Below are 18,757 nucleotides of genomic sequence, written 5' to 3' on the forward strand. Positions count from 1 at the left end.
AATTTCATAAATTCATTCTTTTTAATAGCTGAGTAGTACTCCATTGTGTAGATGTACCATAATTTCTGTATCCATTCCTCTGTTGAGGGACATCTGGGTTCTTTCCAGCTTCTGGCTATTATAAATAGGGCTGCTAGCTCAGTCGGTATGTGTGCTTTCTGATGTTGTTTTGTTTTTGTTTTTGTTTTTGTTTGCTATTTAAGAGCAGCCTAAGTCCATGGTGATGATAGGATGCATGGGATTATTTCAATCTTCTTGAATCTGTTGAGGCCTGTTTTGTGACTGATTATATGGTCAGTTTTGGAGAGGGTACCATGAGGCTCTGAAAAGAAGGTATATTCTTTTGTTTTAGGATGAAATATTTTGTATATATGTTAAATCCATTTAGTCCATAACTTTTGTTAGTTTCACTGTGTGTCTGTATAGTTTGAGTTTCCATGATCTGTCCATTGATGAGAGTGGGGTGTTGAAGTCTCCCACTGTTACTGTGAGGTTCAATGTGTGCTTTGAGCTTTACTAAAGTTTCTTTCTTTTTTTGCCATAAAGCCCTTTATTTCATAATTGTCATTGCACTCATGGATAAGGTCACTTGGGTTACAGGCAAACCATGTAGACTGGGTAAAAGACTGACAGGAACACCCTTTGCTCGGGGAGAGGAGAACGGGCCACAGAACAGAATCACATCTGTCTTAACATGCTGAATGAAGAAAGGGAAGGGGTGGTAGGCACAGAAGGGGGGAGTGAACCTCATGCATCTCAGCATCATGATGACCACTCTAGCAGCTGCAGCCTCTGTGCCCTCCTCATTGACCTCCACAAAGGCCTTATGCACAACCTTAGACAGAAACAAACCTTGATGGAAGACATTTCAGAAAAGTCTGCCCTGCCCTCATAGGCGCCAGTCATGCCCAGCTTGCAGAAGACATCCTTCATGTCATAGTTCTCCTCCAGCTTAAACTTTGGGGAGAAATACTCATACCTCTTCTTCGCCCATCTTGTCCAGCCTCATCCACTCTATACATTTCTCATAAGTTATTTCCTTTTCCACCATACTCAGTTCAATGTGTTCATCTGGAAGCATGATGATCATGTTCAGCTCACTGCCAACATAGGGAAGCAACTGAATCTTAGTGAAGATCTCCCCAGTATAGGTGACCTCATCTTAAAGGTAGACTTCTTAAACCTCATTTGCACAGGTTTCTTCTCATCCTTGCTGACATTGAATGGCATCTCCCTGGTGTTCTCTCTGTAGAACTGTTCCTTCCAGTTTCCTTTGAAGTAGATGGCATTCACAAGGAATCGCAATGTGTCAGAATTCACTCTACCTGGAGACAGCAGCTCTTTGATTTTATCTTCTTTCTTTGTTTGGTTATCCAGTTTTGATGTGCTGTCGGGGCTGCTCTGTCTCACCCTTAAAGTCCAGCTCTTCCATCTCTGCTTCATAGAACTTGTGGCAGGAATCTTTAAAAGATGATAAAAGGTCACAAGTCTTTTCCCCAAAGAGCTTGTTGGTTGTTCTGAGCAAGTACTGTGTGCCAGTTTTGTTCACTTTGGTGAGAAGGGACTGGAAGCCCTGGTGGACATCTCTACCTCCATTGCCGCTGCATTTATCCAAAGAAAGTGCCTGAACCATCTGGCTTACAATCGTTCCTTTTGCTCCCATGAAGACCATAGCCAGGGCTGAGGAGATGCTCATGGGTGACAAAAATACATTTTTTGAGTTCTCTTCATCCAGTATTTTCAAAGGTGCCATTTGCTTCCCATAGAGGATCCATAATGGCGAGCCCTAGATTCTCGATTTCCAGACTGGTAGCAAGCAGAAAAGAGATGAGCCTAAAGTTTCTTTTATGAATGGGGATGCCCTTGCATTTGGAGCATAGATGTTCAGAATTGAGAGTTCTTCTTGGTAGATTTTTCCTTTGATGAGTATGAAGTGTCCTTCCCCATTTTTTGGATACCTTTTAATTGAAAGTCAATTTTATTTCATATTAGAATGGCTAATCCAGCTTGTTTGTTGGGGCCATTTGCTTGGAAAGTTTTTTTCCACCCTTTTATTCTGAGATAGTGTTTTTCGTTGTTACTGAGGTGTGTTTCCTGTAGGCAGCAAATTGCTGGGTCTTGTTTATGTATCCAGTCTGTTAATCTATTTTTTTTATTATTGTGGAATTGAGTCCATTGATGTTAAGAGAGATTAGGGAGCAATGACTGTTGCTTCCTGTTATTTTTGCTGTTAGATGCGGAATTATATTTGTGTGGCTATGTTCTTTTGGATTTGTTGTGAGAAGATTAATTTCTTGCTTTTTCTTGGATATATTTTCTCTCCTTGTGGTGTTTTCCATCTATTATTATTCATAGAGCTGGGTTTGTGGAAAGATATTGTTTAAATTTGGTTTTGTCATGGAATATCATGGTTTCTCCACCTATGGTTTATTGATATTTTTTGTATTTTTTATTATTTTTTTTACTAGGTATTTTCTTCATTTACATTTCCAATGCTATCCCAAAAGTCCCCCATACCCTCCCCCCAACTCCCCTACCAACCCACTCCCACTTCTTGGCCCTGGCTTTCCCCTGTACTAAGGCATATAAAGTTTGCAAGACCAATGGGCCTCTCTTTTCACTGATGGCTGACTAGGCCAACTTCTGATACATATGCAGCTAGAGACACGAGCTCCGGGGGTTACTGGTTAGTTCATATTGTTGTTCCACCTATAGGGTTGCAGATCCCTTCATCTCCTTGGGTACTTTCTCTAGCTCCTCCATTGGGGGCCCCATTATCCATCCAATAGCTGACTGTGAGCATCCACTTCTGTGTTTGCTAGTCCCCGGCATAGCCCCAAAAGATACAGCTATATCAGGGTCCTTTCAGCAAAATCTTGCTAGTGTATGCAATGGTGTCAGCGTTTGGAGGCTGGTTATTGATATTTTTGTCGGTTATAGTAGCATGGGTTGGCACTTTTGTTCTCTTAGTATGACATCTGTCCAGGATCTCCTGGCATTTAGAGTCTGTTGAGAATTTTGTGTAATTCTGATAGGCCTGACTTTATATGTTGCTTTACACTTCTCCCATACTGCTTTTAATATTCTATCTTTGTTCTGTGCATTTGGTGATTTGATTATTATGTAATGGGAGGAATTTCTTTTCTAGTCCCATCTATTTGTCATTCTATTCACTTCCTGTATGTTTATGGTCATCTCTTTCTTTAGGTTAGGGAAGTTTTCTTCTATAATTTTTGAAGATGTTTATCAGCCCTTAAGTTGGGAATCTTCACTCTCTTCTATACTTATTATTCTTAGGTTTGGTCTTCTTATTGTGTCCTGGATTTCCTGCTCGTTTTGGGTTAGGAGCTTTTTACATTTTGCATTTTCTTTGACTGTTGTGTCAATGATTTCTATGGTATCTTCTACACCTGATATTCTCTCTTTTATCTCTTATATTCTGTTTGTAATGCTTGCATCTATGTCTCTTGATCTCTTTCCTGGGTATTCCATTTCCAGGGTTGTCTCCCTTTGTGATTTCGTTATTGTTTCTATTTCCATTTTTAGATCCTGTATGGTATTGTTCAGTTCCTTAACCTGTTTGGTGGTGTTTTCCAATATTTCTTTAAGGGAGTTATGTGTTTCCTCTTTAAGGACTTCTACCTATTTACCTGTGTCCTCCTGTAATTGGGGGGTGGGATTATTTATGAATATTTTAAATTCATCTACCATCATGAGATGGGATTTTAGATCTTAATCTTGCTTTTCGGGTGTGTTAGGGATTCCAGGGTTTGCTATGTTTGGAGAACTGGGTTCTGATGATGCTAAGTAGCATTGTTTTCTGTTGCTTAAGTTCTTGCACTTGCCTCTTGCCATCTGCTTATCTCTGGTGTTAACTTTCCTTGCTGTCTCTTACTGGAGCCTGTCACTTCTGTGAGCATATGATGCTATGGTTCTGTCAGAATTCCTAGGGGACCCTCTGTCTTTGTGATCCTGTGATCCTGGATGTGTCCAAAGCCCTGGTGGACAAGCTGCCTCTGAGTGGGTAGAGATTCAGAACCCAGTCTGCTCCTGGGCTCTGGTGCAAGAAAGAAGGAACATGAGCCTCTGGCTGGGCAGGGGTGCCTGAATCCCCTGGGTACCAGGAGTCCGAGTTAGGTCAGGTATTGGGGAGCTTGAGGGTCTTACCTGTGACCCTGTATCTGTTGGAAGTCCTGGAGGACAGGGTGCCTCTTAATCTCTAGAAATTCCTTAATCTCAATGACCCATTCATCATTCAATAGATTGTGTTATGTCATCTTCCAGAGTTTATGAGTGTCGGATTTTTTTGGTTTTGTTTTTGATATGTGCCTTAAATTCACTATTATCAGATAAAATACAAATAATTATTTCCATCTCTCTACATTTTGGAAGACTTTAATTCTTTCTGACTATATTATTTCTTTTAGACAATGGTCCTAAGAGTTTTTGCTCTGTACTCATTGGATAGATTATTTTGTAGCTTTTTGATGAATGCACTTCATCTAGAATGCCTTTTAATGCTGATGCTTATTGGACTATGTTTTACAGGGATGGTGAGGATCAGCTGAGGCCATGTAGGCAACATGACTTTAAAAATACAGAAAGTATAATGAGGGGAAATGCAGAATGGTAGTAATGAAACGAAGTTAATTTACTTTGAAGGTTATGAATCATACTAGAAAATCTGATTACTCATTCTGAGGATTCAACAGAAAGCAAACTGGTGGAGATACTACAAGCATGGGACAGAACCTTAGCTAGTTGCACTGTTATGTAGCCTGAGAGTCTCTTGTTGCTAGGCAGTTCAATCTAGAACTCAACCCTATAAGAGAAAAAGAATGTGGAGACCAATATTCTCTTTTTCATGTAAAGTCACAAGAAAAATCTACCCTGCAGATGTGACATGAAGCAGCTATCATTAGACAAGGTCCTGGACATTGTCACTTCACTTGCTAGTAAGTCATTCAAGAATTAACACTAGGGGTAGAAATACAAATATTTAGAGTATGAGTTCACACAGAAACACATACCTTGACTCTTATTTAGTATTTCAAACCATAACCAGATAAAAGAATTATATCTGTCTTCTTTCCTATTCTACTCTATTTATTTGACTGGGCATTCTAAACCTTTATAATGTGTGGTTACTCTCCTTTGAATAACACTGAGTTAGACACTACATCAGAAAAAATGTCAGGTAGAATGCACGGTACAGAGATTGATGCATTTGATGATGCTATGGAAAGAAAACAATGGAGAAAAGATTTTGAACGTCAAATTTAAGGTGTTTGTAATGCATGGCACTATGAATCTGTATGAGAGAAGATGTTAGAGTCACTCCAGAGTTATGTAATGTTGAATCATTGTACAATTTATTTTCCATAGTACAAAGCCAATCCAGATCATATAGCTTTGTTTCCTTTGAGAAGAGTTTGTCACATTTTAAGAATAAATTATGATGAAGTCATATTGATTCATTATCAAGAGTATCACATCAATAGTGATTAAACCTTTCCCATCAGAACAAACACTAGTATTAAAAATTATCAAAGGAATGAAAATATATTTTCTTGGAAATGGAAATATAAAAAACAGTAAGTAATATGTACCCATAGTTCAAGCTCTTGAATGGGAGCCAGAGGCTAAAGGACCATGAAATCAAAGGCAGGTAAGGTGATATACTTAAAAATAATACCATGAAACCCACAGACATGGAGAACACCTGAGGGTATTATAATGGTACTCACAATTTAGAATTTTTGTCCTCAATAGATACTTTTCTCTTCTTTTCTGCTATGATCAATTGGTATTTTGCACAATAAACTTACAGTGTGTGTGAATAGTCCTGTGTGTGTATTTCTGCATGTGTGTTTGTGTGTGTGTGTGTGTGTGTGTGTGTGTGTGTGTTGAACACACAAAAAAAGTAATGTGAGCAGTATTTACAATCTCTGCTAAATAAGGTGAGACTATAATTCATTGTTGATAATTGAACAATTTTATTTATTCTAGTTCTCTCTCTCTATATATATATATATGTATATATATATAATGTGTGTATGTGTGTATGTATATTTATATTTACTGTTTACTGACACCTTTTGCTTTAAATATTTATTGTTGCAATATAAACTCATTTATTTAAAATTCATGAGTTCTCTATCTAGATTCAGAGAGCACCAACCATGGAAAATTAAAATTTTTACTACCCCCATCCTTTGACTGTACTTCAACTGAATTATACAGAAAATCTAATGCACTTTGTAGAGTCATGCCTTGAACAATACCTCAGCCATTTAAGCTCACATCTTGTTCTTCTCTTCCACTGTGGCCTGCCCATACTGAAATACTCCAATTTCTGTCTTTTCATTTAGTCCTGCTACTCTAATGCATTAACTCAGCCAGAAGACAGACCATTAAAAGCCAGCACTGCATGCAAACAAGACAAAGCTTGTCCTTTGCTGCCGCAGAGGACAGTGGCTATGGGTAAGGCTGTGGTATACACAAGGATACCTCATCTGTACCTCTGGCTAGAGATATTGAATATTCTTTCATCATGGCCCTTGACTGGGTATGCTCAGCACACCAGCCTCCCAGAAGTAGTGATACCCTTACGGGTCACAGGCAACAGACCAATGTGGGCTATGGGATGGCTGACCTATAGCCTGCGATTTGGGGGCCAGAAACATTTTATTCACATAAAGGCCAAGAAGTTCTTGGTTTCTAGACTCTTCTCTGTATTCACCTACACTAAGCAAGGTGCTCTGCACAAGGACCAGCCTTATGTCCAGAATGATTGCTACTACCATGGTTATATGGATGGAGACCCAGAGTCTATGGTTGCCTTTACTACCTGTTATGGAGGCTTTCAAGGAATATTACAGATAAATGGAACAGTCTATGAAATCAAGCCCAAGAACCTTTCTTCCACCTTTGAACATTTGGTTCACAAGATGGACAGTGAGGAGACAGAATTACTCCCCATGAGATGTGCATTGACAGAAGAAGAGATAGCACGGCAAATGAAACTTCAGCAGAATGAGAACACCACTCTGATGCAAAGCCACTATGAAGGATGGTGGACCCATAGGAGTTTTCTTGACCTGGCATTGGTTGTTGAACGTGAACGAGTTCGTTATCATAACAATAACACATCACGTGTCTTAGTGGAAGTATTCACCATTGTCAATATAATAAATAATATTTATCAGACACTGGATGTTGAGCTAGTTTTACTTGGAGTTGAGATGTGGAATGAAAGAAACCACGTGCAGGTACGTAGCATAGAAGATGTCCTAGATGACTTTTGTATTTGGAAGGCTCTCAGCCTTAATTTTCGAATTCCAAATGACATTGCACATATTTTTGTGAATCATGAGTTTGGTACTTCCCTTGGTTTAGCCTATGTTGGAAGTGTCTGTGAGCCATCTTATAACTGTGGAGTTGATCGTCTGTTAGGAGGTAATCTTTTTTATTTTGGACAAATTATAGCACATGAGATTGGTCATAATCTGGGTATGGAGCATGATAGCAGCTCATGTACATGTGGAAGAAATGTTTGCTTAATGGCTCCAGCAGACAATGGTGTCCCGAAGTTCAGTAACTGTAGTTATTCTTACTTCTGGACTATGTACGCTACTGCCAAGTGTATGCGCAAGGAAAAGAAGTCAAAAAGCAAACTCAGAGGCAAGCAATGTGGGGATGGAGTGGTTGACGATGGAGAACAGTGTGATTGTGGATCTGCAAAAAGCTGTGCAGACGATCCATGTTGTAAGCCCAGCTGCACCCTCAAAGATGGCGCTGCCTGTGCTTTTGGGCTTTGCTGCTTATATTGCCAGATCAGGCCAGCAGGCACAGTTTGCCGACAAGAGGACAATGAATGTGACCTTCCAGAATGGTGCAACGGACATTCACATAAGTGTCCTAATGACGTTTATTTGCTTGATGGGAGTCCCTGTAGAGATGGTGGCTACTGCTATGAGAAGAGATGTAATAACCGAGATGAACAGTGTAAGCAAATCTTCGGCAAAGAAGCCAGGAGTGCAGATCACAGTTGCTACAGAGAACTCAACACCCAAGGTGACCGTTTTGGCAACTGTGGTATGATCAGAGATGCATACTTAAGATGTCATGACCCAGACATCCTCTGTGGCAGAGTTCAGTGTGAGAACGTAACACGCATTCCATTTTTGAGGGACCATTCCACTGTACACTGGACTCACCTCAATGGTGTCACCTGTTGGGGGACTGACTACCATTTGGGGATGAAAATCCCTGACATTGGTATTGTGAAAGATGGCACAGACTGTGGTCCAGAGCATGTGTGTATTAATAAGAAGTGTGTCAGTAAGCCAATTTGGACAAGTCAATGTTCACCCAAGACATGCAACATGAAAGGTGTGTGCAACAATTTACACCACTGCCACTGCAACCAGGGGTGGGACCCACCACATTGCCTGAAAAGTGGCATTGGAGGGAGTGTTGACAGTGGCCCTCCGAACTATAATGAAAAGAAACACAAGAAAAGTATTGGGCTAGGGATTCTTTTTTGGATTCCCTTTGCTTGTTTTTCCGTATTGTTCATTGTGTTCCTTTTTTTCTTGAGGAGTTACGTAGAACTACCTATGAGTGAAAAACCCAAAGTTTCCTCCTCAGAAAAGAAAGAAGATGGAAATGATGTAATGAACACTGAAACAGAATAACAACAATTTGTAATTTCAAATGTCATTATGAAATCTTCCTCCATTTCCCATGTTCTATCATGTGTTATCTTGGTATGTGAAACACTGTGTGTTTCTGAATTCAATGACACAAAGTCCTAGAGATATTTAGTATTTCAGCATGAAATACCTCATCATTCAATAAAGCTATGATCATAGTACATAACTCACGATCTTTGCTCTCAGCCACCTTAATGCTTCATGTTCTTTTACAGTGTTCTCAGTGAAGGCCCACCCTAGGGATCCTATAAGCCTGTAGTTTTGATTTTGCCTCTCTCAGTTCCAAACCAGGTCCTTATTATTTTGCTTATCACATGGGATATGGGCTTCTTTGAGTCCTGTTTGCTCACTGGTGGACCTCCCTAGTAGAACTCCTCTGCAGGGGAGTTTCAGGGAGGTTGGAAACCTGGGGAGGGGGGTTGTTTAATTAAAGCTCCTATAGGTGTTGCCTCACCTGGATAGCATCAGAACCTTTATTTGGCTTTTGAATACAGCATGTGACCTACATCATGTGTTTATCCACTAAAAGTGTTGTCTTTAGTCACATTGGACAGCCACTTATTCACTTAAACTTGTATCATGATGGGGTCTCTAGCAGTAGATATCAGTGCCTTTGCAACCTCTGGCTGACCCCCACCTCATTGTCTAAAGAGTGGCTGTAAGATCATATTGATAGTTACCCATAGAGTAGACAGTGCTTCTACCAGCTTCCTACAATATAGCATTGTCATCTTCAAAGGGGAAAAAAATCAGCTGCAAAACAATCTACCTCCAAAGGGCTGAGTCCTGGGCCTTGGAGCCTTTCCTGAATCTCAAAGGTTTCAGCACAAAGATGCCAAAGCCCTCTTCAGAAAATGGGGTTCCACACTCAGAGCTGAATATCCTTAGTCTCTTCATGCTGACCTCCAGTCCAGAGGTGATAAAGACACCATGTATTTGGCAGAGTGAGTGTCTCTCAGGAGCATATTGTGTCATGTCTAGATGCTGAGTAACATGTCACATCCCTTAGTACACTTGAGAATGCAGAAAGGAGTTACATGCAGGAGAAAGAGTTTTTTGTTTTTTTTTTATTTTCAGTAATAAGTAATACAACCTTGAGATTTTGCTTTGCACTTTGCATTTAGAATATCTTAAGGCCTCTAAACAGATGCTATTCTTACTAGCAACTCAAGTAGATTGCAACATGTTTTCATCTCTGAGAGTCACATTTTTCATTTTTTAAATTAATTTATTTTTTACGCTCCATATTTTATTGCCCCCCACCCACCCTCCGACTGTTCCACATCCCATACCTCCTCCCCATTCCCCTGTCTCCACGTGGATGTCCCCATTCCCCACCCCACCTGACCTCTAAACTCCCTGGGGCTTTCAGTCTCTTGAGGGTTAGGTGCAACATCTCTTAATGGACAGAGACCAGGCAGTCCTCTACTCTATGTGTGTTGGGGGCCTCATATCAGCTGGTTTACGCTGTCTATTTGGTGGTCTAGTGTTTGAGAGATCTCAGGGGTCCAGATTAATTGAGACTGCTGGTCCTCCTACAGGGTCACCCTCCTCCTCGGCTTCTTTCAGCCTTCCCCAATTCAACAACAGAGGTCAGCTGCTTCTATCCATTGGCTGGGTACAAATATCTGCATCTGACTCTTTCAGCTGCTTTTTGGGTCTTTCACAGGGCAGTCATGATAGGTTCCTTTTGGTGAGCACTCCATAGCCTAAGTAATAGTGTCAGGTCTTGAAACTTCCCCTTGAGCAGGATCCCACTTTGGGCCTGTCGGTGGACCTTCTTTTCCTCAGGCTCTCCATTCCCATCCCTTGCAAGAACAATTATGGCTTAGAAATGTGACTGTGGAATGGCAACTCCATCCCTCACTTGATGTCCTGTCTCCCTGCTGGAGGTGGACTCTATAAATTCCCTCTCCCTACAAGTATTTCCTCTAAGGTCCCTCCCTTTGAATTCTGGGAGTCTCTTACCTCCCAGATCTCTGATGCATTTTGGAGGTCCCCCACCCAACCTGCTCTTTCCTGAGGTTGCCTGTTTCCATTCTTTCTGCTGGCCCTCAGGGCTTCAGTCCTTTTCCCTCACTCAATACCAGATCAGGTTCCCCTCTCCCCTCTCATTCCCCCCTCCCCCGACCCTGTCCACTTTCCCTCCCAGGTCCCTCCCTCACTTTCTTCTCTCTCCCAAGTGGGACTAAGGCATCCTCACTTTGGCACTTCAGCTTGTTGATCTTTTTGAGTTCTGTGGACTGGATCTTGAATATTCTGTACCCTTTTTTGGCTAATATTCACATATTAGTGAATACACACTGTGCATGTGCTTTTGGGTTTGAGTTACCTCACTCAAGATGATATTTTCTAGTTCTATCCATTTGCCTGCAAAACTCAGTATGCCCTCATTCTTAATAGCTGAATAGAATTCCATTGTGTAAATGAAACACATTTCTGTATCCATTTTTCTGTCTTGGTACATCTAGGTTGCTTCCAGATTTTGGCTATCACAAATAAGGCCACTATGAACATAGTGGAACATATTCCCCTGTGACATGTTGGAGCATCTTTTGGGTATATTCCCAAGAGTGGGATAGCTGGGTCTTCAGGTAGATCTATTCCAATTTTCTCAGGAAACTCCAGAAATCATTCCAGAGTGGTTGTACCAGTTTACCATCCCACCAGCAATTGAGGAGTGTTCCTTTTTCTCCACATCCTCTCCAACATGTGTTGTCACCTGAGGTTTTGATCTTAGTCATTCTGATTGGTGTAAGATGGGATCTTGGGGTCATTTTGATTTTCATTTCTCTGACCACTAAGGACTTTTTAATTAATTAATTAATTAATTTATTTATTTATTTATTTTTGGTTTTCGAGACAGGGTTTCTCTGTATAGCCCTGGCTGTCCTGGAACTCACTCTGTAGACAAGACTGGCCTCGAACCCAGAAATCCATCTGCATCTGCCTCCCAAGTGCTGAGGTTAAAGGCGTGCGCCACCACTGCCTGGCCTAATTTTTTTTTATATTATATATTTTGATATTTTCCACTTCCCTCTACTTTTCCCAGGAAGAAATGGGAGAGGAGGACTTTGGTCCCAGGGATGTTTAATGCCCTAGCATAGGGGGGAATGCTGGAGTGGTGGGGCAGGAGAGTGTAGGTAGATGGGGAAGCACCCTCATAAAGAAAAAGGGGAGGGCAGGTGTGGGATGGGAAGTTGGTGGAGGGGTAACTGGGAAGTGGGATAACATTTGAGATGTAAATGAATGGAATGATTAATAAAAAAAAAAAAGACACCATGAAGTTTTCAGGCAAATGGATGAAAATGGAAAAGATCATCCTGAGTGAGGTAAGCCAGACCCATTAAGACATATATGGTTTGTACTCATTTATAAGTGGATTTTAGCCACAAATTACAGGATAACCATAGTACAATCCACAGACCCATAGAAGCTAAGTAACAAGGATGGCTCAAGAGAGGATGCTCCAATCTCACTCAGAAAGGGGAATAAAGTAGATATTGGAAGTGGACAGAGAGAGGGGGGAACTGGGTGAGAGAGGAGATGGGGGGAACAGGGTATAGGGGGTGAGAGGGCTGGGAGACAGAAGGGAAATCAGTGGGGGACATCCCTGGGACAGGCAAGAAACCTGGGACAGGGGAGGCTCCTAAGAGGATACAAGCATGACCCTAGTTAAAACTCTTAGCTGAAGAGGATATGGAGCCTGATATAGGGACCTCCTGTAGCCAGGCAGGATTGCCAGTAGAAGGAGGGGAACAAAAACTCATCCACAAATCCTTTGACTCAAATTTGTTCTTCCTATAAGATGTGCAGGAATAAAGATGGACTAGAGATTTGAGGAATGGCCAACCAGTGACTGGTCCAATTTGAGACCTATTCCAGGGCCAAGAACTAATCCCTGACCCTATTAATGATATTTTATTATGCTTGCAGACAGGAGCCTAGCATAACTGTCATCTGAGAGGCTTAACGCAGCAGTTGATGGAAGGAGATGCAGAGACTCACAGCCAAACAATTGGTAAAGCTGGTGGAATCATGTAGAAGAAGGGGAAGAAGGATTGAAGGAGCCAGAATGGCAGGGACACCACAAGAAAACCTACAGAACCTAATAACCTGGGTACATAGCAGCTCACAGAAACTGAACTACCAACTGGAGTGCATGCATGGAACAGATGTAGATTCCATACACATATGTAACAGATGTGTAACATGTGGGACCCGTTAACAGTAGGAGCAGGGGCTGTCTCTGACTGTTGCCTGCCTTTGGGTCCATTTCCCCTAACTGGGCTGTCTTGTTTATCATTAATAGGAAAAGATGCACCTAGTCTTACTACAACTTGATATGACAGGCCTGGTTGATAACTATAGAAGTCCTATCCTTCTCCAAAGAAAAAGGGAGGTGGGGATGTGGGGATGTGGGGATGGAGGTGTGAGGTGTGGAACTTGGAGAAGAGTAGCATGGAGAAGCTGTGACTGGCATATAAAGTAAGTTAACTAATGAAACAGTGAGATTGTAAAGGTATAGTAGTTTTAATAGATATGGGCCCCATACACTCCTGTGTTTGAATGCTTGGTCAAAAAGAGTGGGACTATAAGAGGAGAGGCATTGTTAGAGGAAGTATATCAATGTGGAGGTGGGCTTTGAGGTTGTATATGCTCAAGGTGTGCCCAGTGTGGTGTACAGTTTTTTCTGGTTGCCTGCAAATCAAGATGTAGAATTCTCAGCTCCATCTTCAACACCATGTCTGTCTGTACACTGATGTGTTTCCTGTAATGACACTAATGGTCTAAACCTCTGAAAGCCAGTCCCAAAGAAATGTTTTCCTTTTTAAGAGTTCCCATGGTAATGGTGTCAGCTCACAGCAATAAAAGCCCAAACTAAGGCAAAAGGTCTACTCAGATTAACAAAAGCTCATTTATGATGTACATCTAACCACTTAGGACTTTGCTAAGTGTTCAACACCAAGCAGCTAGAAAATTTAGGTAAGTAAAAACATAAGCTTAATAAACAAGGCATTTTTGGTAATCAAATTTCTAAGGTCTACTCAGGTTCACAGTAAAATTCGTCTATCTTCTTTGTCTTTGAAGCTTTAGTTATTTGGATTAAATAAACTAAACCATACAAAGAGCTGTAATATTCTAAAATGGTACATTGTACAAGGATCAGCAAACTTGCCAGTCTCTCTATGGACTGTATCTATGATTAAAAGTACTACTTTCATACTAGAAGAGATTACAATTTATAATAAAAGGAAGCTGTAACTGAGCTAGTATATAAAAGTGACTCCTGATTACAAAATAGAATTGGGCCGATTTCTCATCTGGAGTTACCTTGGCAGAGGTGTAGAAGACAAAGACATCTGAGCTGTTAGTGATGGGTTGTAGGAATTGGGTGCTTGAGGGTGGCCTGCAGAAAAGATAAGGGAAAGAAACCTTGCTCTGTACAGTGCAGTCTGTATGCTGTGGGAGGTAGCCAACCCTCAGTCTTTAAGAGTAGAACCCATATACACTGAGGGTGACTGGAATATGCTAGCTATAAGGCTGCGAGGCTCAGTGGGCAGGTAGGTCAGTCTCTAAGCCTATCTGCTATGAGATTCAGTATCATGTGCACTGAGATTCCTGAGGTTACAAAACTTACTTAAAACTCTCAGCCTTGAGAGCTTGTTTGGAGGTTCTAGCAGGGGAGCACAGCTACTCTATACCCTTGACTGAAGACCAGTCCTCCTCTATTTGGGGAAGGTCGTCCTCTTCAACCGAGTGCACAGCTTAGGGAGGGATGCACATGGAGCAGTGCCCATCCCATAATCAGCCATCAAACACAGATGCCAGCAAGATTTTGCTGAAAGGACCCTGATATAGCTGTCTCTGGTGAGGCTATGCCAGTGCCTGGCAAATACAGAAGTGGATGCTCACAGTCAGCTATTGGATGGAACACCCGGCCTTCAGTGGAGGAGCTAGAGAAAATACCCAAGGAGCTGAAGGGGTCTGCAACCCTATAGGTGGAACAACATTATGAACTAACCAGTACCCCAGAGCTCGTGTCTCTAGCTGCATATGTATTAGAAGATGGCCTAATCGGCCATCATTGGGAAGATAGGCCCCTAGGACTTGCAAACTTTATATGCCCCAGAACAGGGGAACACCAGGGCCAAGAAGTGGGAGTGGGTGCATAGGGGAGTAGTGTGGTGGGAGGGTATAGGGGACTTTCAGGATAGCATTTGAAATGTAAATGAAGAAAATATCTAATAAAAAATTGGAAAAAAACAAACAAACCTCTCAGCCTGTTCCATTCAGCAGGGTGTTTAGTGTTGACTGGATTCTAAATGGATACAGATTTGTCTGCCTCTCTCAGTGATGGACCTCATTCCCTTCCCAGGGTACTTGAGAGATACACCCTGTCTAGAACATAGTCACTTCAGGACATATGATCTGGGATATTAACATTGGAAAATATGCTAAGTCTGCAGATACTAGATCGGTAGCATGATCAGTAAAGACTCCTAGTACATACAGAAGGGAAGTTACTACAGGAGGATAGCTCTGGCAGAGAGTTTAAGATTGTTCAGTGCTGACTCTGCACCCATGTAAGTCAAAGGGAAGATTAACTCTGCCACACCCACCAGGCATATTCTAGTTTCAGAGGTCCAGAAACAAGCTGCTCTAACTCCTCTCTGTTGTCTTTCCCTTGTGTTTCTCCATTTCTCTTTGGATTATACTTTTAGTAGTATGGTGACTTCATAAAAAGACAGCTGCTTAAGTTTTTACTTTTTGTTCTTCACTTTATATTTAGTCTTATTTTATTAATCTCTTTCTCTTCCTCATTTCTTTTAACAATTCCTTTTTGCTTCTCTTATTAAAGCTTCAGTATTTCCTCTTTCTTCACCTTTTCTCCTTATCTCTGTATTTTATTCATTTTATATTTATACATTTGCCCTCAATACCTCTTATGTTTATAACACAGCCTACACTATATTTGCACAATCTATTCCATTCTCTTTGTAGCGTACTAACTCTAGTTTTATATTTTGTCTGATTTGGTGCTGCTATTGTTACAGCAATTTTGTTTTCTTCCAACTGAGAGCTAATGGAAATTCTGTTTTCTAGAATGTAATGCCCAATAAGATTTTCAAATAAATAGAAGACATGAAAAAAGAAAATAATAGTTAGCTGAACTGACAGGATCACTCCATATTTAAGGGAAAACTTTTCATTGTGGATATAAGAGTAGAGACAGAAACATATGGAAGTGTCCAGAACATGGAGAGAAAGTAGTAGACCAAACATGGCCATCAGACTGGACCTGGCTTTGAGAAAAACAGGAGCAGAGCAGAGAGATAAAGTGAGGGAAAGTGCTGTAGAGCAGAGAGTGACTTGTAGGGGGTAGGGGAGCACAGAGGCAGGAAGGGAGTCTGGACAAGAAAGACAAAGAGAGTGAGCAAAGCCAACTTAAAAGTTTACAAGAAGCATGAGTGACCAGAGAGGGAAGCCTTTGAGCTAGAAGGAGTGTAGTGTTGGGGAGGAGGCTAGAAGACCTAGGATGCTAGCACAAACTTTGAGATGTGAAACGGATGCTTGTGATCTGATGGAGCCTGGAGGCCCACATGTGCTTTGTATGCTAGTAGGCACAAGAGATGGACATTTGTCCCTTCTGTCAGTGCAAAGGGAAAAATCTCTTTTGATAGAGGGGATCAGCTTCTCAAGGTTCTGAAGAATGTGAGCTTTTGGTCCAATGACCAGAATTTGGGGAAAGGGAATTTCTTTTATACCTGAAAATGTGTCTCCCCAAAAGATCACAATGTCTTAACAAGTGAATTCAGATGATGAAATTAGTAAAATGGCAGGTGAAGATTTCCATAATTCACTTGTAAAACTGATCAATGGTTTCAAAGAGCACATTTTACTTGTTATCACAGAATGATATCAATTGAAGTCCAGGAGAAGAAACGCAGCAACACGGATGAGGAAGAAATGTAGGTGACAAAGTCAGCAGCATGGGTGAGAAACCCTCCACATAAGTCATGACTTTGAAAAATGATATTTAAATGTGGAAATTAAAAATACAGCAAACCACACAAATGAGAACACATAGACCTAATAGACAATATGCAAACATCAACAATAGATGCAAACAAGGAAAGAATTGAGTCTGAAAGACAAGCAATGTTGATTGACTAATACATTCAGACACCCATAAAGGATGCAATAAATATGAGTACAATTCTAAGAACCTTGGAACATGACCATTATGCTCAATCAGAAAATCTGTGGGGAAGGAGGAGGAGAGAGAAATTCTGAAGGCAAAGGAAATGCATTCAATGAAATTGGAGCAGAAAATTTTGCTGATATAGTGGGGAGGAATGGACATCTAAGCCCAACAAACATTCAAAGCCCAAATAGACATTGAAGCAAAGAACCTCCACAACATAGTATAGTTAAGAATGCAAATATATAAATTTTAAAAAATATTAGAAATGGTAAGAGAAACACATCAGAATAGCCTTATCTCTTTTATCAGAAACTCTAACAAGCAAGCATTCAGGGGATGATACACTTCAGAACTTAGAAGTAGACAACTAACTATCCAACAAAGGTATTATTACAAATTGATGAACGAATAAATAATTGTGAAATGGCTGTACTACTGAAAGTGATCTATATTAAACCAAGTTGTTAATATGCTGATAAAATTCTTTATAGGAATACAGTTTATGTTAATATTTAAATACATAATTACATACATAATATATGATATGAAGACTGAAAGGGAGATGTGACGCTATTAGGTGATATGAGGACTGTCCAAACTGAGAGATGAGGACAAGGGAGAGTAATAGGTTAGTGAGTATAAACAAAGTACAATTAATACACATGCATTTGATGTCATAAAATATTTTTTTTATCATTTGAAGCTAGGAAGGTGAATCATTAAAGTGTTTGCCCTAAAAATATACATGTCTGAGTATTATCCTTATTAGTAATCTGTAAACAACAACAACAACAAACAAACAAACAAACAAAAACAGTTGTGGAGACACCGCTCATTTCTACCCAGTCATAGTATGTGAAACCATGTGATAATCAACTCAATTCACTTCATTAGAAGAATTGTGAATAGAAAGGATGCCTTTTGATTTTGAAACTAAGCAAGGTTGAGCTTGGATACTACTTGGATGAGAGTCTTAACCCATAAGAGCACCATGCTTTAAAATTCCTTTCTAGTCCCCAATAATTCCTACTACACTGTCAAAGGAAATGAAATTAATTTAGTGGGGATATTCAAGCCATAATAAGGATATAAATGCCAATCTGTGTTCAGGTAGATGTGTAAATACACCCAATTGCTCTCCAGGTAGATACACCAGAATGTTACTCTGTTTCCTGTATTAGGAAAACACAGGAAAGAGATGATTAACCAATACAATCGTGGATGATCAAGGTCAGAATTAGTCCATCTTGGAGCAACTGTCCATCACTCTTCTGCTGCATTGTTCATATGTGGTCTTCCAGATTCTCATTTGGAGACTAGATGATTATATGTCAGACTTACAGACCTTACAGGAGATCTGTAAGGATTAATCTCTACAATCTAGAGGGACTCAGTCTACTCTACCTTCTTCCAAATTCAAGTTCAAAATCACTGAAGAATCCTAACACAGACACTGTACTTACTTGAGACAAGCCTCCTTCATGTCTGACACTCATATGCAATGTGGTTCATGAAGCTATACAACTTAGAAATCTCAGTTGTTAATGCAGAAGGTCCCATGAAGCCCTCAGATTCATCAGATTACTGGGGATGATGATACAGGATGGTTATGATAATCGCCATGACAACTAACAATGCCTTGCTCTTGAGTTTGGAGCTGTGTCTGAGGAAGAGACCTGGTTTTCCCTCTCAGCAGAGATCCTCAGCCTGACTGTACCCAAGACCCATCCTTAAGCCCCATGGAACACCAAGGAGCCTCTGCTGAGCAAAGGCAGGCTGAGCTTTCTCTGCTCATCTAAGATTGGTCTCAATCTTTCTCATTTCTATTGAT

General features: G+C 40.7%; 1 protein-coding gene and 1 pseudogene across 1 annotated transcript; one reads left to right on the forward strand and one right to left on the reverse strand.

Annotated features, from left to right (window-relative positions):
* Positions 1–550: 550 nt before the first annotated feature.
* On the reverse strand, positions 551–1,778 carry LOC110288323 (serpin B6 pseudogene; annotated as a pseudogene).
* Positions 1,779–4,861: 3,083 nt separating this feature from the next.
* Positions 4,862–8,869, forward strand: LOC147002462 (disintegrin and metalloproteinase domain-containing protein 25). The gene is made up of 2 exons (XM_085844320.1): positions 4,862–4,955; positions 6,372–8,869. Exon 2 carries the CDS (start codon positions 6,480–6,482, stop codon positions 8,697–8,699), a length of 2,220 nt encoding a protein of 739 aa, XP_085700446.1. The 5' UTR covers positions 4,862–4,955; positions 6,372–6,479; the 3' UTR covers positions 8,700–8,869.
* Positions 8,870–18,757: the final 9,888 nt, after the last annotated feature.

The sequence above is a fragment of the Mus caroli genome, unplaced genomic scaffold, assembly GCF_978045245.1.
Source record: "Mus caroli unplaced genomic scaffold, Mus_caroli_1 scaffold_10, whole genome shotgun sequence".
NCBI lineage: Eukaryota > Metazoa > Chordata > Mammalia > Rodentia > Muridae > Mus > Mus caroli.

Bases quoted from the DNA above. Each gene is read 5' to 3' on its own strand.
- LOC147002462 (XM_085844320.1), top strand. From the start codon at position 6,480: ATGGGTAAGGCTGTGGTATACACAAGGATACCTCATCTGTACCTCTGG.